This window comes from Lepidochelys kempii, chromosome 7 (assembly GCF_965140265.1).
Source record: "Lepidochelys kempii isolate rLepKem1 chromosome 7, rLepKem1.hap2, whole genome shotgun sequence".
Taxonomy (NCBI): Eukaryota; Metazoa; Chordata; order Testudines; family Cheloniidae; genus Lepidochelys; species Lepidochelys kempii.
The window spans coordinates 106,796,011-106,816,194 of record NC_133262.1 but is presented as its reverse complement, the minus strand read 5'-3'; the positions used below and the strand labels follow the sequence as shown (position 1 = coordinate 106,816,194).

Sequence of the window (20,184 nt, the reverse complement as noted above, 5' to 3'; positions counted from 1 at the left end):
CTGCTGATCCTTTATCTCTCATTGTGTTGAAACTCAGGGTTTCATTTTATTGTTACTCAGTATGTAGAGTGCTTGCAAGGAATAAATGGGGAGTAGGGATCAGCATTCACATTGCACTCTCCTTTAGTACCCAGCGCAAGCCGGGGAAGCTAATGATCCAACCAGCAGACCAAATTTGACGATGAATCCTGGTGATGTGCCACCCCAGGCACGTTGAGCATATGCTAAGAAGGAATAACTTGTGTTGGGGGATGCAATGTAATGTCTCAGGACCAGACCAAACCCATTCTATTTTGGAAGCTACTCCTTTGCTTCAATGAACTTCATATGAGTCTAATTTTGTTATCTTTCTATATTGTATAAACTCTATAATACCCAGATGAGCTTGGATTGCCACACCTAGCAAGAGCCACGCAGCTCACATGTGACTCTGGCCTGCAGACCAGGTAAGTTCTCATGTAGGCATAAAGGCTGTAGACACGAAGCAATTGTTTCTCTACAGTGACTCCTCTTAGCCACTAGGGGCTGGTGGCATCAGATCATCTCTTGCTGCTCTACCTATTGGATCTAAGCCAGGAAGTCTGGGTAGCTGCTAGGGATGTGAAATAAAGAATCCAGTGCTAGGTCCGGGTTTCCCCCCTCAACTCCTTCTTCCACAGCTTCAGCTCCTTTACCTCACAACCCAGCCAGATGTCCTAAGCTTTCCCTCCCTTTCCCCAGCTTTCAACCACTTCTCTGTTACAGGAGTTCTCTATATATGTAAATATGTTAGTGGTTAGATAAAGTGCTAATAGATATGCAGCACTCAAAGATGTGTAGCATAGTTCCTGGGTTTTATAGGACCAATCAAACTTCTTATCTTGCACTTGTTCCGCTGTGCAGTTCTTTACATTGCTCTTAACACCCATCTGTCAGTAGTATAAGGGGCCTACATCAATCAAACATAGTCCCTGCTCCCTGACCCCTTGGGCCCCACACACCTGTCACCTTAAGACCTGCCCCTTGGCGGTATTACTTCCGGGGTCAAGACGGACACATGACCGGAAGCAAAGGGTGTACTGTGACCCTCTAAGAATTCTTCCCACCACCCTCTTCCAATCAGGATGGGTTTCACCCCCCATAGGGTCGCCCTGAAAGGAGATTTGACCAATCAGGGGGGTGTACTGGGGTGGGGTGATCTGTCTGGAAGTGGGTTGTGTGATCCGTTTAAGAACTCCTCCTACCACCCTCTACCAATCGGGATGGGTTTCAGCCACAGAGGAGCTCCCTGAGAGTGGATTTGTCCAACTGGGGGGAGTTCTGGGGCGGGGTGACCCCTTTAAGAGCCCTCCTACCACCCTCTACCAATCAAAGTGCAGCACACCCCCGGAAGTCCCAGTGCCACGTGGAAAAGGTCATTTCATTGCAAGAATGCATGTTTTAGAAATTGCGGAAATGCTGAGAGGAAACCACCCCCATGAGAACTTTGGACTTTGTTTTAGCTCCGAGAGCCTTCAATCGCCCACGGTGGAATGGCTACATCAGCGACAGCTCCGAGGAGGGGGAGGGAGCATCCAAGAGGAGCTCTTTGGCCCAGCAGTTGATGGATACGCCGGAACCTGACGCCAAAACCCAACCGCTCGTGAGGCAGCCCAATGAGCATGACGGCCTCTCATCATCCACTCCCCTAGAGGAGGAAAGCAACCGTGGCTCCTGGGAGTCACTGGTGGACAAGGTGAATGGGAAAGATGTTGCTCAGATAAATGAACGATTAAGAAGTAACGGTTGAGGATGGGGTGTAATGGGGTTGGGAACCGACGTGGGGTTGCATAAATCTAAAACCAAGCAGTGGGGCCACAGTTGTTTCTTTTCTGAAAATCTCTCAACGGCTCAATGATGCTTTTCTAGAAGACCCAGAGGCCTGGGGCAGCGTTGCATCAGGCAACGAAGACAAACTGGGCCCAACTTGTTTTTGCTCGATGCTGGTACAAATCGTTGACGAAGACGCCGAGGATCATGGCTATATAGATTTAAGGAGGAGGCTTGACATGGAGCTAACTGAGCCAGTGCCACATCATGAGTGTAAAAAAGTCATGCGTTCTATGGTACGTGTTGCTGTTTATGCTGTCCTTAATCACTGCCTTAGAGAAAAGCTTTTAGAAGATTGTGAGGACTGTGAAATAGATGTGCCAGCCCAATGGTACCATGGCTGTGTGAGTTGGATTTCGGAGGATATAAACTGCAGCTCCGGGATCTGTGCGATGACCTGTGTTTGGAAAGCTTATTAAACACTGTTATTGACATAGGTTATGCTTTGTAATGTCTGTGCATAACCCAAGAAAATTTAACACAAGGGTAAATACTGTGCAATTGAGTCGAGACCCTGACAGTGTTTTAAAGAAAATGATCAAACCAGAAGATGCCTGCTTACAGCAATATATTGACCATCTGGTCCGCACAAAAAGTTACAGAATCCTGCTTAAGAAAAAGACTATTTGTAAGAAATCTAAAAGGATCAAGTTACAAAATGGTGAGGGGACAAACATGCGATATAAAACTTGGTAGCTGTAAATAGAAATATATATTGAAAAGGGCTTTGTGATTATCTGGTTTTCTGTTTGAAGGTCTGTGGGGCGCTTAAGTAAGATAAAAGTTTTGATGGAGCAACTTGGTTTATTTTCAAGGAGCTGTGTCTTTTAAATAAAAAAAAATATGCTCATGACGTGGCATCGGCTCAGTTAGTTCCATACCAAGCCTCCTCCTTCCGGTCATGTGTCTGTCTTGACCCCGGAAGTAATACCCAGGGGGCATGTCTTAGGATGACAGGTAGGTGGGGCCTGAGAGGTCAGGAGGGGGGCAACATTTGATTGATGGTCTGCCCCTTACAGTACTCCTGTCCCATTACCAACCTCCTTAGCTGCCCAGGCAGAACCTCACTGCTGCGGGTCTAGCAGCCTCTCCACGCCCTAATCTGAGCAGGCACTTGGGATCATTCTGCATTTCCCTTTCCTTTGAAAATGGCTATAAATTCTTTTACAATTCAGAATATTGCACCTAGCATTTTATCTTCTGTGGGAATCCTGCTACTGCCCTCAATCTCAGCCCTTTTCCTTGGAGGAAAGGAGCATGGGGGAGGAAGTTTCAAAGAGTGTCAGACTTAGAGAAGAGCTCATGGGGACAGTAGGCACATGAGTTAGCAAAGGAGGAGGCAGAGTTGTTTAACAAGGACGACGTGGGAATTAAATGAAGAGGAAGGGTATGTTGAGTGATTTAAGAACAGGACCAGAGGAAGTGACTGTTAGGGCAAGGCTTGAGAATGGGTGGATGGACAAAGCAGAGGGAGAAGGGGAAGATAAAGGTAAGGACAAGAGTGGTGTAAACAATTTTTTTTTTTTTAAAAGTGTAAGGGGGCAGTCTGCTCCTTTAAGGGCCCAGGAAGCAGGTGACCTTGTTATTGAGAAAAGCTCAGCAGTCCAGGTGCTGGGAATTGTCTGACCCAGCTGGACAACATTTAGTGATTGGATCTGAGCCAGGAGATCTAAAGGAACATCCCTGCTCCATGAGGCTACCTGGGACCAGTGGAGGAGGGCTAAAAATGCACTCTCTTTTGGCTGCAGCAGAAGGCTGTGAGAAGACAGGCAAGCCCTGCAGACACCCATAGGCTGAGAACTGCTCCAGTCCATTAGCTATCAGAGGCCAGAGGGTCTCACAATCTGAGCTGAGAACAGGACTGTTGCTTTTTTGTTGTTGTTCCATTTTCCCTTCTTAGTGTTGAAGGATAAACAGAGCCCTGAGAAAAGGGCTACAAACTGAACTGGGCATGACTGACTGTTTGTCACAGGCTGGAGATCGGGTCCACCAGCCTATGCAGTGAATTTAGCTCTTTTCTTTCTTTTTTTTTTCTATGAATTGTCCACAAACACATGGTGACTTTTACAAATTTTACAAATTACTTTGATAATCGTTGGATATGTTTATGGGTTTATGTGATGGAGTTGTCTATGCTGAATAAAGGTATTGAGTACAGAAGTCAGATCAATGCCCTGGGGCACTTTTGACCTGAGATCTTTTCTTATATGGCTATTGTAATAGAACAATATAATCCATAAATAAGTGGTGCTATAAATCAGACGTTTGTTTGCTCAATCAATAGATTAATCATTAATCATCATATTTAATAAATCAATGGTTCTTTATTAATCAACTGAAATCCAGCACAGGACAGATTTAATTAACTGGCACCAGTATTCTTAGCACAATTCTTTGTAATTCCAAATGCTGGTAAATATTTGCATTATGAGAGCAGATATTGTACAATGTACTTTAGGATGTTCTGTTGGCAGGTGCGGCTCTGACCTCTTCTGAGCTGTCACTTTTCTTGCAATCAAGTGGGTCTGAAAACAAAGTGCTGATGTGTTGTCAGCAATGGTCTGGTATGTTTGCAGTGAAATCTGTTCACATAGACTGAGCTTCTATTCTCCTGATGACCTTATCTTTAGGGAAACTTCTTGATGTGCTAATCAAGGTTTCATAACATATACAATATAAAAAAAGAGACACTAAAAGGAGGGAATTCCAATGGTGTACATGTTTTTAACATCAGAAATTCCAAGTCAGGCTACTCCTAAAAGTACATGAAATTCTGGCTTTGATCCTTCCTCACTGAAATCACAGGGAGTTTTTCCATTGAATTGAACTGGGTGCAACATTGCACACTCAGTGACATACTCAGGGTTGCAGAGCAAAGTCAGGGGCAGAGCCAAAAAGTAGAACCCAAGAGTGCTGACTTCCAAAGCCATGTTATATCAAAAAGCTGTGTTCTGATAAGCAGTCAAGGGGCCATTTCCTCATTACAAAGGTCATGAATTTTGTCTTCAAACAGGGATTTTCTTAAAGTTGTAGCTGTTAATATCTGGTTAATCTTATGTGCCCTTTGAATAGTTCCCACATGAAGTCCACTGAAAACACTGTGACTAGAAAAAAGTTAGTAGTAATAATCAATTGCATTTAACATCAGGGAATGTTGACAGAACAGAGATTTCAGCAGAGGGATTTTCTCAAAACTTTGTGGAATTTCTTTTTCAGTACAGTGAAGGAAAAGACCTCATGGTTATTAGAAAAAGCCAAAGAGAAGAAAGTGCCCATGAAAATCTATCCAGATATTACAGGAGACACCATGGCTTGGAAGGGAGAAAGCACGTTTAGTACAGTAAGTGCCAACATTAATCTTTCATTATATATTTATTTATTCACACTGACAATGAAGGGCTTGTCTGAAAATGGAATTCTCCTAAAACTAAACCATGAGAAAGCAATTGCAAGCTCTTTAAGGTCTGAGCTAAAGAAAAGAGTTGGCAGAATTATGGACTGTGAATAAATTACCTGACCAATTTAGCCCTTTTTTCTGCTTGAACCATTTGTGAATGGATTTTTATTAATTTAATTTATATTCATAATAGTTTTAAGAGTTTGAGAGAAGAAATGTTGTCCTCTGGGTTGTTTTTGCTTTGCTAATCAGTGTGTGATTGGTCAGCAAAATCACTCGGTATTGGTACCTTTTCCTGCTAATAAGTCTGAAACAGGGGAATTTTGAGTAATGATCTTTTTCATGCATGAATTTCCTTATTCACGTGAAAAAAATGGTTATTTGAGCACAGAAGAACCAGCATCCTATTTACTTGCAGTTTTAAGAATAGCCTTGGCTGTCCCCTATTACATATAGATTAAGCTCCTTGTGCTTTGCTTTCAAGGCTTGAAACTATATCTCTGACTGTTTGTTTGCCTTTTGCATTTCCCAATTCCATTGCAACAGTGCCAGCCTTTATGCTTTCCCCCCGCTTGCTTTCATCAACTTTTGTTTTTGTGCCTTCTTTACTGCTCCCCTTGTGTGGAAATCTTCCCAAGCCTGTTTTCCAAGCCACCATCCTTGCCACATTCAAATCCCTCTAAAATATTTACTTCTGCCATCTGGTCGGCATGAAGTGTGGTAAGGAAGAAAACAGCCTAAATATACAACACCAACCAGCTGTGTTCGACTCACTACAGATATGTCTACACTACAAAATTAGGTCGAATTTATAGAAGTCGATTTTTAGGAAGCAATTTTATACAGTTTATTGTGTGTGTCCCCACTAAATGCATTAAGGCGGTGGAGTGCATCCACAGTACCATGGCTAGTGTCGACTTTCGGAGCATTGCACTGTGGGTAGCTATCCCACAGTTCCTGCAGTCTCCACTGCCCATTGGACTTCTGGGTTGAGCTCCCAATGCCTGATGGGGCAAAAACATTGTCGCAGGTGGTTTTGGGTACATGTCACCAGTCGCCCCTCCCTCCATGAAAGCAATGGCAGACAATCATTTTGTGCCTTTTTTCCATGCAGACACCATACTGCTAACCGCCATCATCCACTGCTTCTGCTGCAGCTCTGCTCTCCTGGTACCATGAATCCACCTTGCAGGTCCTCTCGTCATTCTATTCTCGTGGAATCCATCGTCATCCACTGCTTCTGCTGCAACTCTGCTGTCCTGCAGACGCCATACCACGGGAAGCATGGAGCCCGCTCAGCTAAATGCTGCTATTGTGAGCATTGTAAACACCTCGCGCATTATCCTGCAGTATGTGCAGAACCTGCAAAAGCAGGCGAGGAGGTGACGACAGCGCGATCATGATAGTGATGAGGACATGGACACAGACTTCTCTCAAAGCACGGGCCCTGGCAATTTGGACATCATGGTAGTAATGGGGCAGGTTCATGCCATGGAACGCTGATTCTGGGCCCAGGAAACAAGCACAGACTGGTGGGACTGCATAGTGTTGCAGGTCTGGGATGATTCCCAGTGGCTGCGAAACTTTTGCATGTGTAAGGGCACTTTCATGGAACTTTGTGACTTGCTTTCCCCTGCCCTGAAGTGGAAGAATACCAAGATGAGAGCAGCCCTCACAGTTGAGAAGCGAGTGGCGATAGCCCTCTGGAAGCTTGCAACGCCAGACAGCTACCAGTCAGTCGGGAATCAATTTGGAGTGGGTAAATATAATGTGGGGGCTGCTGTGATCCAAGTAGCCAATGCAATCATTGAGCTGCTGCTATCAAGGGTAGTGACTCTGGGAAATGTGCAGGTCGTAGTGGATGGCTCTGCTGCAATGGGGTTCCCTAACTGTGGTGGGGCGATAGATAGAACGCATATCCCTATCTTGGGACTGGACCACCTTGGCAGCCAGTACGTAAACTGCAAGGGGTACTTTTCTGTGGTGCTGCAAGCACTGGTGGATCACAAGGGACATTTCACCGACATCAACGTGGGATGGCCGGAAAAGGTGCATGACGCTCGCATCGTCAGGAACTCTGTTTGAACAGCTGCAGGAAGGAACTTACTTCCCAGACCAGAAAATTACTGTTGGGAGTGTTGAAATGCCTATAGTTATTCTCAGGGACCTAGCCTATCCCTTAATGCCCTGGCTCATGAAGCCTACACAGGCACCCTGGATAGTAGTAAGGAGCAGTTCAACTATAGGCTGAGCAAGTGCAGAATGGTGGTAGAATGTGCATTTGGATGTTTAAAAGCTCGCTGGCGCAGTTTACTGACTTGGTTAGACCTCAGCGAAACCAATATTCCCATTGTTATTGCTGCTTGCTGTGTGCTTCACAATATCTGTGAGAGTGAGGGGGAGACATTTATGGCGGGGTGGGAGGTTTAGGCAAATCACTTGGCAGCCGATTACGTGCAGCCAGACACCAGGGCAATTAGAGGAGCACAGCTGGGCGCCCTACGCATCAGAGAAACTTTGAAAATCAGTTTCATGACTGGCCAGGCTACAGTGTGACAGTTCTGTTTGTTTCTTCTTGATGAAAACCCACCTTCTTGGTTGACTCTACTTCCCTGTAAGCCAGCTGACCTCCCCTCTTCGATCACCGCTTTCAGTGTCATTAAAGTCATTATTGTTTCAAAATCATGCATTCTTTATTAATTCATCACACAAATAGGGGGAAAACTCACAAGGTAGCCCGGGAGGGGTGGGGGAGGAGGGAAGCACTGGATGGGGTGGTGGATGAAGGGAAGAGGGAAGGACAAGGCCACATTACAGTTCAAAACTTATTGAATGCCAGCCTTCTGTTGCTTGTTGTTCTGGGGTGGAGTGGCTGGTGCCTGTAGCCTCCTCCTCCCCCCTCGCATTCTTGAGCATCTGGGTGAGGAGGATATGGAACTTGGGGAGGAGGGCAGGCAGTTATACAGGGGCTACAGAGGTGGTCTGTGCTCTTGCTGCCTTTCCTGCAGCTCCACCAGACACTGGAGCATATCCGTTTGCTCCCCCATTAGGCTCAGCATTGCATCCTGCCTCCTCTCAGCGTGCTCCTCCCTCCTCTCATTGTGTTCATTTAATGCTTTCCTGGTCTCTGCCACTGTTTGCCTCCATGCATTCTGCTGAGCTCTTTCAGTGCAGGAGGACTGCATGAGCTCTGAGAACATGTCCTTGCGAGTGCAGTTTTGTTCACTTTCTAATCTGTGCTAGCCTTTGGGACGGAGATGATAGGGGGAGCATAGAAACATTTGCAGCTGTGGGAGGAAAAAACGGGAGAGGAATATTTTAAAAAGATACATTTTAGAGTACAAAGGGAAGACTATTTCACACTGAATCAAGCTATTCACATTACATAGCACATTTGCTTCACCCCCACCCCCACCAGACACAACCGCATGGCTAGTGTCAGGGAAGATCCCTCTCAGCTAAACGCAAACAGCTCAGCATGAACGGGCCTCCCCTCACTGCGTGGCAAAGGCTTTTAGAGTACCTCCAGGAGAGCTTCATGGAGATGTCCCTGGAGGATTTTCGCTCCATCCCCAGACACGTTAACAGACTTTTTCAGTAGCTATACTGGCTGCAAATGCATCCCAAGTCTTCAGAGCAAATTAATCATTAAACACGCTTGCTTTTAAACCCTGTATTATATTTACAAAGGTACACTCACCAGAGGTGCCTTCTCTGGCTTCATGGTCCGGGAGCCCGGGTTGGGAGGGTATTGGCTCCAGGGTGATGAACAGTTCCTGGCTGCTAGGAAGAAGGGATTCTTTGCTTGCCTGCTGTGTGCTATCTCCTCCTCATCTTCCTCACCCACAAAATCCTCATCCCTGTTGCATGAGACTCCCCCCTTGCAGGCATCCACAGACAGTGGTGGGACAGCGGTAGGGCCCCCCTCTCAGAATTGCATGCAACTCATCATAGAAACAGAATGTATGGGGCTCTGACCCAGAGCGACCGTTTGCATCCTTTGTTTTTTGGTAGGCTTGCCTCAGCTCCTTAACTTTCATGCGGCACTGCTGTGTGTCCCTGTTGTAGCCTTTGTCCATCATGACCTTGGAGATTTTGGCAAATGTATTGGCATTTCGTCTTTTGAAACAGAGTTCTGCCTGCACGGATTCTTCTCCCCATTCAGCGATCAGATCCAGTACCTCTCATTGGGTCCATGTTGGAGCTCTTTTGCGATTCTGGGACTCCATGGTCACCTGTGCTGACAAGCTCTGCATGGTCACTTGTGCTGATCAGCTCGCCACGCTGGCCAAACAGGAAATGAAATTCAAAAGTTCCCAGGGCTTTTCCTATCTACCTGGCCAGTGCATCTGAGTTGAGAGTGCTGTCCAGAGCGGTCACAATGGAGCACTTTGGGATAGCTCCCGAAGGCCAATACCATTGAATTGCATCCACACTACCCCAAATTCGACCCAGCAAGGTTGATTTTAGTGCTAAACCCCTTGCCAGGGAGGAGTACAGAAATCGATTTTAAGAGCCCTTTAAGTCGACAAAACAGGCTTGGTCATGTGGACAGGTGCAGGGTTAAATCAACCTAATGCTGCTAAATTCGACCTAAACTCGTCGTAGACCAGGGCCTAGTGTCAGTGGCGTATTAATGCCCAGGCTGACAAATTTTCAGGGGCGGCAAATTTGTAAGAGCAGCCAGAGGCGCCAACTTTCCCCGGCACCAGTGGGAGCTCGTGTCCCCCCCTTCCCCGCCCCAACTCCACCCCTACCCCAAATTCACACTACCCCAAATTCGACCCAGCAAGGTTGATTTTAGTGCTAAACCCCTTGCCAGGGAGGAGTACAGAAATTGATTTTAAGAGCCCTTTAAGTCGACAAAACAGGCTTGGTCATGTGGACAGGTGCAGGGTTAAATCAACCTAATGCTGCTAAATTCGACCTAAACTCGTCGTAGACCAGGGCCTAGTGTCAGTGGCGTATTAATGCCCAGGCTGACAAATTTTCAGGGGCGGCAAATTTGTAAGAGCAGCCAGAGGCGCCAACTTTCCCCGGCACCAGGGGGAGCTCGTGTCTCCACCCCTTCCCCGCCCCCATTCCAACCCCTTCCCCAAAGTCTCTGCCTCAACTCCACCCCCTCCCTGCCCCTATTGGTCCCCTTTCCCAAATCCCCGCCCCGGCCCCACCTCCTCCCCTGAGCGTGCTGTGTTCCCCCCTCCTCCCTCCCAGCCACGCGAAGCTGTTTCATGCACAAGTGCTGGCAGGGAGCGGGGAGAAGCAGGACCCGACGGCGCGTTCAGGGGAGGAGGCGGAGCGGAGGTGAGCTGGGGTAGGGGCGCGGGGAGCTGCCGGGTGGGAGCGGCAATTATTTCAGGGCCTAGGGGTGGCAAAATCATTAATCCGCCACTGCCTAGTGTGCATGTGGTCTTTTCACCATAATATTTTTAGCCTCCTCTCTCCTTTTGTCCCTTTTGACTCTCGACTGCTGTGCCTGTTGAATTTGGACTGTGTGCTGTGGAGGGCAGAGACCATAGCTGAATGTGGTTCAGGAGGCACCTATTACTTTTCGGAGCGCGCAAGAAATAACACATTTACTAAACATTATTGTAACCCAAACCCATTCAGGAGCAGCCTGTAAAATGTGACGGAAACCAAAGGCCATGATTTCCAATGAATGTCCACCAACCATTTTTTACCATGTTCACCTAGGAAGTGCAGAATACAGCATTACAAAAACAACAAAAATCAAGCACATTCTGTGTAATCAGAGCTAGATCTCTAGCTGATGTAAGTGCATCTCCATTGACTTCAGTCCAACTGTACTCATTTTACACCCATCTCAGGGTCTCGACCATAATCCCACATCATCTACAATAGGGCTTATCAGCATGTGGTCCATGGGCCACCCCTGAGCCTCGGAACCCTCCTGGTGATCTGCACAATTGAGTCTCAATTTATTTAACTTTTTGGGACTGAGTTGGTGGATGGCAAAAGATGGCTGTAAAACTGTGTATCTTAGGAAGTGCTCCCAAAATAAAGAGGTTGGCTAATGATATTAAGGCGTGTGTGTGGCTATGACCTTGAGAGCTATGCCAGCAGGCGTTTTAATTCCGGATAGGGCCACCCCAGGCCAACAGGTCAGATGGGACCAGACAAAAAATCAGTCTACTGGCCCTTCATGTTGGGCATTGAGTGAGAGGCCAACAACTTGTCTTTGTAAAAAAAAGAAAAAAAAAAAAGCTATAGAAACACAAAATAGACATTCTGGCAAACAGTATAATAGATGGGTATGGTGCATCCTTGTTCATGGCCCAAGCAATGTCTGATGGCATAAGAAAAATTCATATTTAAACTGACAATGTGATTGTAGCTATACTAAACTCAATGAGGAATTCATACAAAATTAAGTTTAAATTTCATTTCAACCTCTACTTTTCTACACTTCATTTCAGGTTTCAATGAACATAGAGTCTAATTGAAAATCACTGGGTTTCACTTGATTTTTGTGTAAAATCCACAGATTTGTCCATGACTTTCATGCAAATAAGTCAGTTGATCCAGGTTCTCTGGAAAGGTTCATGCAATTTAGGAAATCTTTCTCTCAACATTTTTTTAAATCATAGACTCAAGTCAAAGCTCAGACCAAAACGAGATGAGTTTATGTTGGCTATAGGTTTTACTGCAAACATTTTGCATACCTCTAACTGTGATGATTTTCCCAATCTCACTGTCACTGGCAGTGCCATTGAAGCTTATACCCTCTGATGATCCATGGTCTTTGGAAGGATGAATTTGTGTGTGACATTGACTGGGGCAAAAGTGTCCATGTCAATAGTTGTGAAAATGTGGGGGAGCCCTGCAGACAGTTTCCAAAGTCTGTTTTCCCCCTAAAATCTTGTTAGTAATGTGATCCTAAGAGCCCTTGTTACCCACAGCCATAGGGCATGCTGTCACTCATTAGAGCCATTCAATTCACTGCACCCAACACTGTTCTTATGATATTTATCCCAAAGGTATTGTGTAGGTTATCATATAAAAACCAATAACATGCTGAGTATTAATGTCATTGTAAAATCCATGTGTTAATGTTATATGTGAAGTTATGAATTCCCTCTGTATGATGTTACTAACCAATGTTTAAGACCAGACAGCCTAATCTAGGTAAAGGTCCTAAACAGGTCTGTCCTAAATAAAAGAATGTGGGTTTTCCTCAATTTACATATTAGCAGTAAAAAATGCCATGGCACTAAGCCAGCAGTGGTTATCCTGATCCTGAATTCAAGAGACAGAGAATTAACATGGTTCCTGCACCCCAGAGAGAGACAGGAGACTGGATCCCCAGGAGGCCTTCCTGACTTATCAGACACACACAATCCTTTTGGGTATATGAGGAACAGAGGGAGAGAGAGAGGTTTCCTTTATCCTTTACCTTAGGAAGCAAAGGAACCAAGCAATTTGATCTCTGTGATGGGTCCTGGCCAGAAAAAAGCTGGAAAGGAGACTGAGTGAGAGAAATCATCTTGAACCATGACTGTATCTTGCTGGTTAAGGTTGAGTCTTTTAGAAGCATATTTTCACTTTTATTTGCTTGTAACAGTTTCTGCCTTTATCCCTTTTACTTGGTATAACTTAGTCCTTGTTCTTCAGTACAATAATAAACTTATTTTGCTTTCATTATAAAACATCCGTGCTATGTAAGATGAGCAAAGTGTGTGCTTATAGACAGCTAACAGGTTGGAGTGTGTTAGAGGACTTTCCCTTCACCCTCTCCCCTGGTCCTTGTCACACAGACAGAAAGCAGAGGACCAGAAATCTGAAGTTCAGGCAATGCAATGTTTATTGGGGTTAGTCCCCCTTCCTAGCTCTGACGCCGCAGAGCATTTACCCTGTGTCCCGATTCCCACCTCCTCCTTTTAGCAGGCCCAAATATACCTGCAATGCACGCCCACAGTCCCACCCCTTAAACTACGATTTGAGGACTTCAATAGCACAGATATAGGTGTGAGGGTTTTTTTTGTAGGAGTGGTGGGTGAAATTCTGTGGCCTGCGTTGTGCAGGAGGTCAGACTAGATGATCATAATGGTCCCTTCTGACCTAAATATCTATGAATCTTATAAAAAGAAAAGGAGTACTTTTGGCACCTTAGAGACTAACCAATTTATTTGAGCATAAGCTTTCGTGAGCTACAGCTCACTTCATCAGATGAATACTGTGGAGAGTGTAGCAGATCTTTTTATATACACACAAAGCATGAAAAAATACCTCCTCCCACCCCACTCTCCTGCTGGTAATAGCTTATCTAAAGTGATCACTCTCCTTACAATGTGTATGATAATCAAGGTGGGCCATTTCCAGCACAAATCCAGGGTTTAACACGAATGTCTGAGGGGGGGTAGGAAAAAACAAGGGGAAATAGGTTACCTTGCATAATGACTTAGCCACTCCCAGTCTCTATTCAAGCCTAAGTTAATTGTATCCAATTTGCAAATGAATTCCAATTCAACAGTTTCTCGCTGGAGTCTGGATTTGAAGTTTTTTTGTTTTAATATTGCGACCTTTAGGTCTGAGATCGAGTGACCAGAGAGATCCAACATACCTCTGAACAACATACTAATCCACAGAGAACTCCCTACCAACACTACAAAAAGAAGGATTCTAGGTGGACTCCTCCTGAAGGTCGAAACAGCAGACTGGACTTCTACATAGAGTGCTTCTGCAGACGTGCACGGGCTGAAATTGTGGAAAAGCAGCATCACTTGCCCCATAACCTCAGCCGTGTGGAACACAATGCCATCCACAGCCTCAGAAACAACTCTGACATCATAATCAAAAAGGCTGACAAAGGAGGTGCTGTTGTCATCATGAATAGGTCGGAATATGAACAAGAGGCTGCTCGGCAGCTCTCCAACACCACTTTCTACAAGCCATTACCCTCTGATCCCACTGAGAGTTACCAAAAGCAACTACAGCATTTGCTCAAGAAACTTCCTGAAAAAGCACAAGATCAAATCTGCACAGACACACCCCTGGAACCCTGACCTGGGATATTCTATCTACTACCCAAGATCCATAAACCTGGAAATCCTGGGCGCCCCATCATCTCAGGCATTGGCACCCTGACAGCAGGATTGTCTGGCTATGTAGACTCCCTCCTCAGGCCCTACGCTACCAGCACTCCCAGCTACCTTCGAGACACAACTGACTTCCTGAGGAAACTACAATCCATTGGCGATCTTTCTGATAACACCATCCTGGCCACTATGGATGTAGAAGCTCTCTATACCAACATTCCACACAAAGATGGACTACAAGCCATCAAGAACACTATCCCCAATAATGTCACGGCTAACCTGGTGACTGAACTTTGTGACTTTGTCCTTACCCATAAGTATTTTACATTTGGGGACAATGTATACCTTCAGATCAGCGGCAATGCTATGGGTACCCGCATGGCCCCACAGTATGCCAACATTTTTATGGCTGACTTAGAACAACGGTTCCTCAGCTCTCGTCCCCTAACGCTCCTACTCTACTTGCGCTATATTGATGACATCTTCATCATCTGGACCCATGGAAAAGAAGCCCTTGAGGAATTCCACCATGATTTCAACAATTTCCATCCCAACATCAACCTTAGCCTGGTCCAGTCCACACAAGAGATCCACTTCCTGGACACTACAGTGCTAATAAACGATGGTCACATAAACACCACTCTATACCGGAAACCTACTGACCGCTATTCCTACCTACATGCCTCCAGCTTTCACCCTGACCACACCACACGATCCATTGTCTACAGCCAAGCTCTGCGATACAACCGCATTTGCTCCAACCCCTCAGACAGAGACAAACACCTACAAGATCTCTATAAAGCATTCTTACAACTACAATACCCACCTGCGGAAGTGAAGAAACAGATTGATAGAGCCAGAAGAGTTCCCAGAAGAGTTCCCTACTACAGGAAAGGCCTAACAAAGAAAATAACAGAACGCCACTAGCCGTCACCTTCAGCCCCCAACTAAAACCCCCCAACACATTATTAGGGATCTACAACCTATCCTGAAGGATGACCCAACACTCTCACAAATCTTGGGAGACAGGCCAGTCCTTGCCTACAGACAGCCCCCCAACCTGAAGCAAATACTCACCAGCAACCACATACCACACAACAGAACCACTAACCCAGGAACCTATCCTTGCAACAAAGCCTGTTGCCAACTGTGCCCACATATCTATTCAGGGGACACCATCACAGGGCCTAATAACATCAGCCACACTATCAGAGGCTCATTCACCTGCACATCCACCAATGTGATATATGCCATCATGTTCCAGCAATGCCCCTCTGCCATGTACATTGGTCAAACTGGACAGTCTTTACGTAAAAGAATAAATGGACACAAATCAGATGTCAAGAATTATAACATTCATAAACCAGTCGGAGAACACTTCAATCTCTCTGGTCACGCAATCACAGACATGAAGGTCGCTATCTTACAACAAAAAAACTTCAAATCCAGACTCCAGCGAGAAACTGCTGAATTGGAATTCATTTGCAAATTGGATACAATTAACTTAGGCTTGAATAGAGACTGGAAGTGGCTAAGTCATTATGCAAGGTAACCTATTTCCCTTTGTTTTTTCCTACCCTCCCCCCCCTTAGACGTTCGTGTTAAAACCCTGGATTTGTGCTGGAAATGGCCCAACTTGATTATCATACACATTGTAAGGAGAGTGATCACTTTAGATAAGCTATTACCAGCAGGAGAGTGGGGTTGGAGGAGGTATTTTTTCATGCTTTGTGTGTATATAAAAAGATCTTCTACAATTTCCACAGTATGCATCCGATGAAGTGAGTTGTAGCTCACCAAATCTTATGCTCAAATAAATTGGTTAGTCTCTAAGGTGCCACAAATACTCCTTTTCTTTTTGCGAATACAGACTAACACGGCTGTTACTCTGAAACTTATGAATCTTATGGTCATGTTCCATTTTCGGTCCAGGGTCTTCATCCCACCTCTTTTGTACCTCATGCAAGCCCGCTGCTGGGGCTGGGGGCGGCAAAGGGAGCAATTGCCCAGGGGCCTGGCAATTGGCCGCTGGTGCTTCTGTGAAAGCAGTGGCCAGGAGCTCCGGGCCCTTTTAAATCGCCCAGGCCGGCCGCAGGGCTCCTAGGCATAGGCGCTGCGTGGGTGCTAACTGCCGGTGGACTCCTCCTTCCCGCCACAGCACCTCTCACCAGAGGTGGACCCCACCAATTAGCTCATCACTGTCCCTGCCAGTGCGTCCCGCCCGCTGCCGTCGGCTGTTTAGCAGGGTGCTGGAGGCACTGGGGTTGGGGGGAGGAGCAAGGGGTGGGAAGCGGTGGGGTGGGGGCGGGCCTGGGTGATGCATGGCTATGCTGAGAGTGGAAGGGGCTGGACCAGCCCCTTCCATCCACTGAGACGCTGTTCTGCAGCCCTGTTCGGTGGCTGCCTGAGAGAGCCTGGCAGGGGAGGTGACTTCTGCTCCCGGCTCGGGTGCCGGCTCCCTGGCAACCAAGCCGGGCAGGGAGAGGAAGCTGCCTCCTTCCCAGCCAGGCTCTCTCAGGCAGCTGCCGGGCAGGGCTGCAGAACAGCAGCCTGGAGGGGCCAACATTAAAAGCGGCTCTCTCCTGCCTCCCACCTGGGCTCCTGCCTGCCAGGGAGAGCGGCAAAAGGTGCTGGGGGAGGGGGGGCAGGCACAGCGGGAGGACAGAGCCCCCCCGGCAGGTAACATGGGGCAGGGAGAGTGCAGTGGCCCTGAGGTGGGGCCACGTGGCCTGCCCTTTAGATCGTGCCCTCCCCCCACTATGGGGAGGCACCAGTTGTACATGGGGCGCCCTCAGGGGAGGGGGTGGAACACGGGTGGGAAGAAGTGGGGTGGGGCTGGGCATTTGGGGGAAGGGGTCTGGATGAGCGGGGAGTCGAGCACCCTCCAGGAAATCTGGAAGTCGGCACATATGCTCTAGGTGTGCGCGGGGTGGCATCGTCATCGGCGAAGGCAGCCGGAGGGGCATGTGGAAGCCCTGGCTGTGCCAGAAGAGCGCACCCAGCAGTGCAGCCAGCAGCTCACTGGGCACCAGCAGGTGCTCCTTGACTGTTTTGCCCTGGGGCCCGGAATTGCTGTCGGCAGGCCTGACCCCACGGGAGTGGTAAGGAGTGAGGTTGTGCTACGGTCAGGGACAAGCATTTCTTTGGTCTTTCAGTGTTTTATACCTTCCCCCCAATCCCGCTTTGCTCCTCCCGACTGGTTGCTTGACCTTGCCTTAAGAGAAGAGCCAGGCAGCCTTCCACTATATGCTCATAGATCACACTCCCACCCTACCCTGTAAAATTTTAACTGGTTCTGATCTGTTCCCATTATACTAACAAACCCATCTGGCTAGGCAGAAGCAACACACACACTGTCTTTGTTCATACACATTAGTATAAGATATAAGAGTATCAAAAGGTCAAACCCAAAATTCTATCTCAGGTTGATAAACGAGCCTTTTTACTAATGAGTGTTTTACTGTCTCTGTAGGGGCTGCAAACTTAATAGTTTCTCTGTGACGGTCCGGAGAGAGGGACTGATCCTGCAGTAGGGTGATTTGGGGGTGAATTTGGGGCTCAAAGATACTAAGTTCAGCCTTCGAAGATTAGCCAAGTTGGGCAAAGCCAGTGTGAGGCTAGTGGGCTGTGAGCAGGTTGCTGGGGTCAGAGCTCTGGATCAAAGCTGCACAGCCAGAAGACACCCATGATTACAAGGCAAACAGTGACCGAATCTGTTACTGGCCTGGGCGAACCCCAGAATGTCAAGTCAATAAGACACTAATAAAATATTAAATAAACTACTGCCAAATATTTTTGTGATTTTTATTTTATTTTTATGTTCCTGAATTATGTACTGCAGACAACTGATTGACCCTTCAAACACCATGAAAAATTCCTTCCTGGGGAAAGGCTACCCCACCACTTCCTATGGTCTCAAAGATTCTCCCCCTTTCATGCCAACAGCAGTCGCTGGGAAGAATAAAGCACCTGGATCTACTCTAGAGACACCAAAGGCAACTTTTGATTCATACATGAGTCAAACTTAAGTGGGATAATTTATGCCAAAAGTTCTCCTTCAAGAAGCGTGAAATGCTATTGTTTAAATATTGTCTTCCGTCAGAGACCATGAGGTTATAAAAATAAAATGAAATGGGGAACAAATTAAACACACCTTCCTTTGTGACTGAAATTAAATCACCTTTGGAATTCACTTTGTATTGATTTACTGTAGATGTAGAGCAGACTGTTGAGCCACACCCCTCCATAGTCAGAGCCTATAAATTCTGCTGCTCCATTCCTCAGGAGCCCTCACAAGATGGGTGCCACAATGATCTTCATTTGGATGTTCCTGACAATTTCTGGAACTCTGCAGACTACCACAGGTAAAATGCCTACTATTCTTGCAAGGTCGTTCTTACAAAAATGTAAAGACATGTTTTGCTCACTTTCACTGGGTCCACATCTAGAACTCCCAGTCATGCCAATGGGAGCTTTGTGCAAAGTTTAAAGGTAGTGTCAGTGTAGGGCTACATTGAATAGCACAGCTCTGTTGAAAAATGTGAGTCAAATAAACTAGTTAATTGTAACTATTATTTGAACCATTTAAATAAACTGCTTAGTATGGTGAAATTAACCTTGCTCCCACCACCTAGTGTTTTGTGTTAGTGGCTTGTGCCACAATTAAAATCAAGTCAATCAATAGCCTGTAAGTTTCAGAGTAACAGCCGTGTTAGTCTGTATTCGCAAAAAGAAAAGGAGTACTTGTGGCACCTTAGAGACTAACCAATTTATTTGAGCATGAGCTTTCGTGAGCTACAGCTCACTTCATCGGATGCATGATGTCTCCAAATCTTGGTGTTCAGGGTGCAAATTAAGGACTAATGTGATTTCTCTTGCTAAAAGGCATATTTATTTTCAAGTGCTGCAAAAGTAATACTTCTAGGCGCACATTGAACCACCCAGCTAATGTTTTATTAAATACATTTTAACAAAATGTAATAAGATAGAATTGTGAAATTATCAGAGTGTACTTGGGGTAAATGAACTATTACACACCAGTATGCTGGCATCTTCCCCTTTGTGAGTGATTTTCTTTCTTCTCATCCTGTCATTAGTTTGGGTAACTGGTTCAAAATGTTAAACCACCCTATTCTAAACAATCCTGTCACGCTCATGTTATAGAATTTGGACTTTTGGGTGATATAGTGTGGGTGATTTTCATAACTAGTATTTAAGCAGCATTATAGTTATTTCTATTCACATCAGGCCCTTGGTTAAATGAGATTTGTGAAGGGTGAATGTGCGATAGCGTGTGTTTATCCGTTCAGTGTATTTTTGAATGATTATAACAGGGGAATAAGGATATATGTTGAACTCTAATTGTAACCATGAAGCAGAGCAACTTTGAAGTCTGGCTCCTTAACTAACCTAAAATATCCTTCCTAACCTACAAATCATGGGATCTGATCAACCTCTGTGCTCCCTGCTTAACAGGTGGCTGGCCTCCCAACTATTTGAAGGTCCTGACTTAGCTCCTTTCTTTCTCCATTCTTTTTGTGTTTCTCTCTCTCTCTCTTTCCCCACATCCTCTATTTCCTCCTCTGCTTCTCTACATCTCCCTCCCCCCACCGACTGTCCCTGCTTCTTCTAGCTTCTTCCAGTTTCTTCTTCTTCTCAGCTCTCCCCACTACTACCCAATCCCTCCACCACTGCTTCCCAGTGGCCAGGAGAGGTTTTTAGCAGTGCTCTCTATGCATTATGCCATTGGCTGTTTCAGGCATCTCTGTATTTTTCGCACGAGACAGCAGGCAGTGGCGTCTCACTTAATCTTTAGCTCTGTGGTTAGGACATTCACCTGGGCTGTGGTATTTCTTGGTTCAATTCTCCTTGCTGCCTGACTTG

General features: G+C 46.1%; 1 protein-coding gene and 1 long non-coding RNA gene across 2 annotated transcripts in view; both read left to right on the top strand.

Moving 5' to 3' along the window:
• The first annotated feature begins 1,449 nt into the window (after window positions 1-1,449).
• LOC140915375 (uncharacterized) lies at window positions 1,450-7,598 on the top strand. The gene is made up of 3 exons (XR_012160142.1): window positions 1,450-1,714; window positions 5,065-5,188; window positions 6,360-7,598. It is a non-coding gene; the product is annotated as an uncharacterized lncRNA (long non-coding RNA).
• An 11,000-nt stretch (window positions 7,599-18,598) lies between these two features.
• LOC140915208 (scavenger receptor cysteine-rich domain-containing protein DMBT1-like) overlaps window positions 18,599-20,184 on the top strand; it is a 194,593-nt gene continuing 193,007 nt past the window's right edge. The window contains 1 exon segment of the mRNA XM_073354781.1: window positions 18,599-18,665. Within this exon segment, the coding sequence (XP_073210882.1) occupies window positions 18,599-18,665 (67 nt within the window).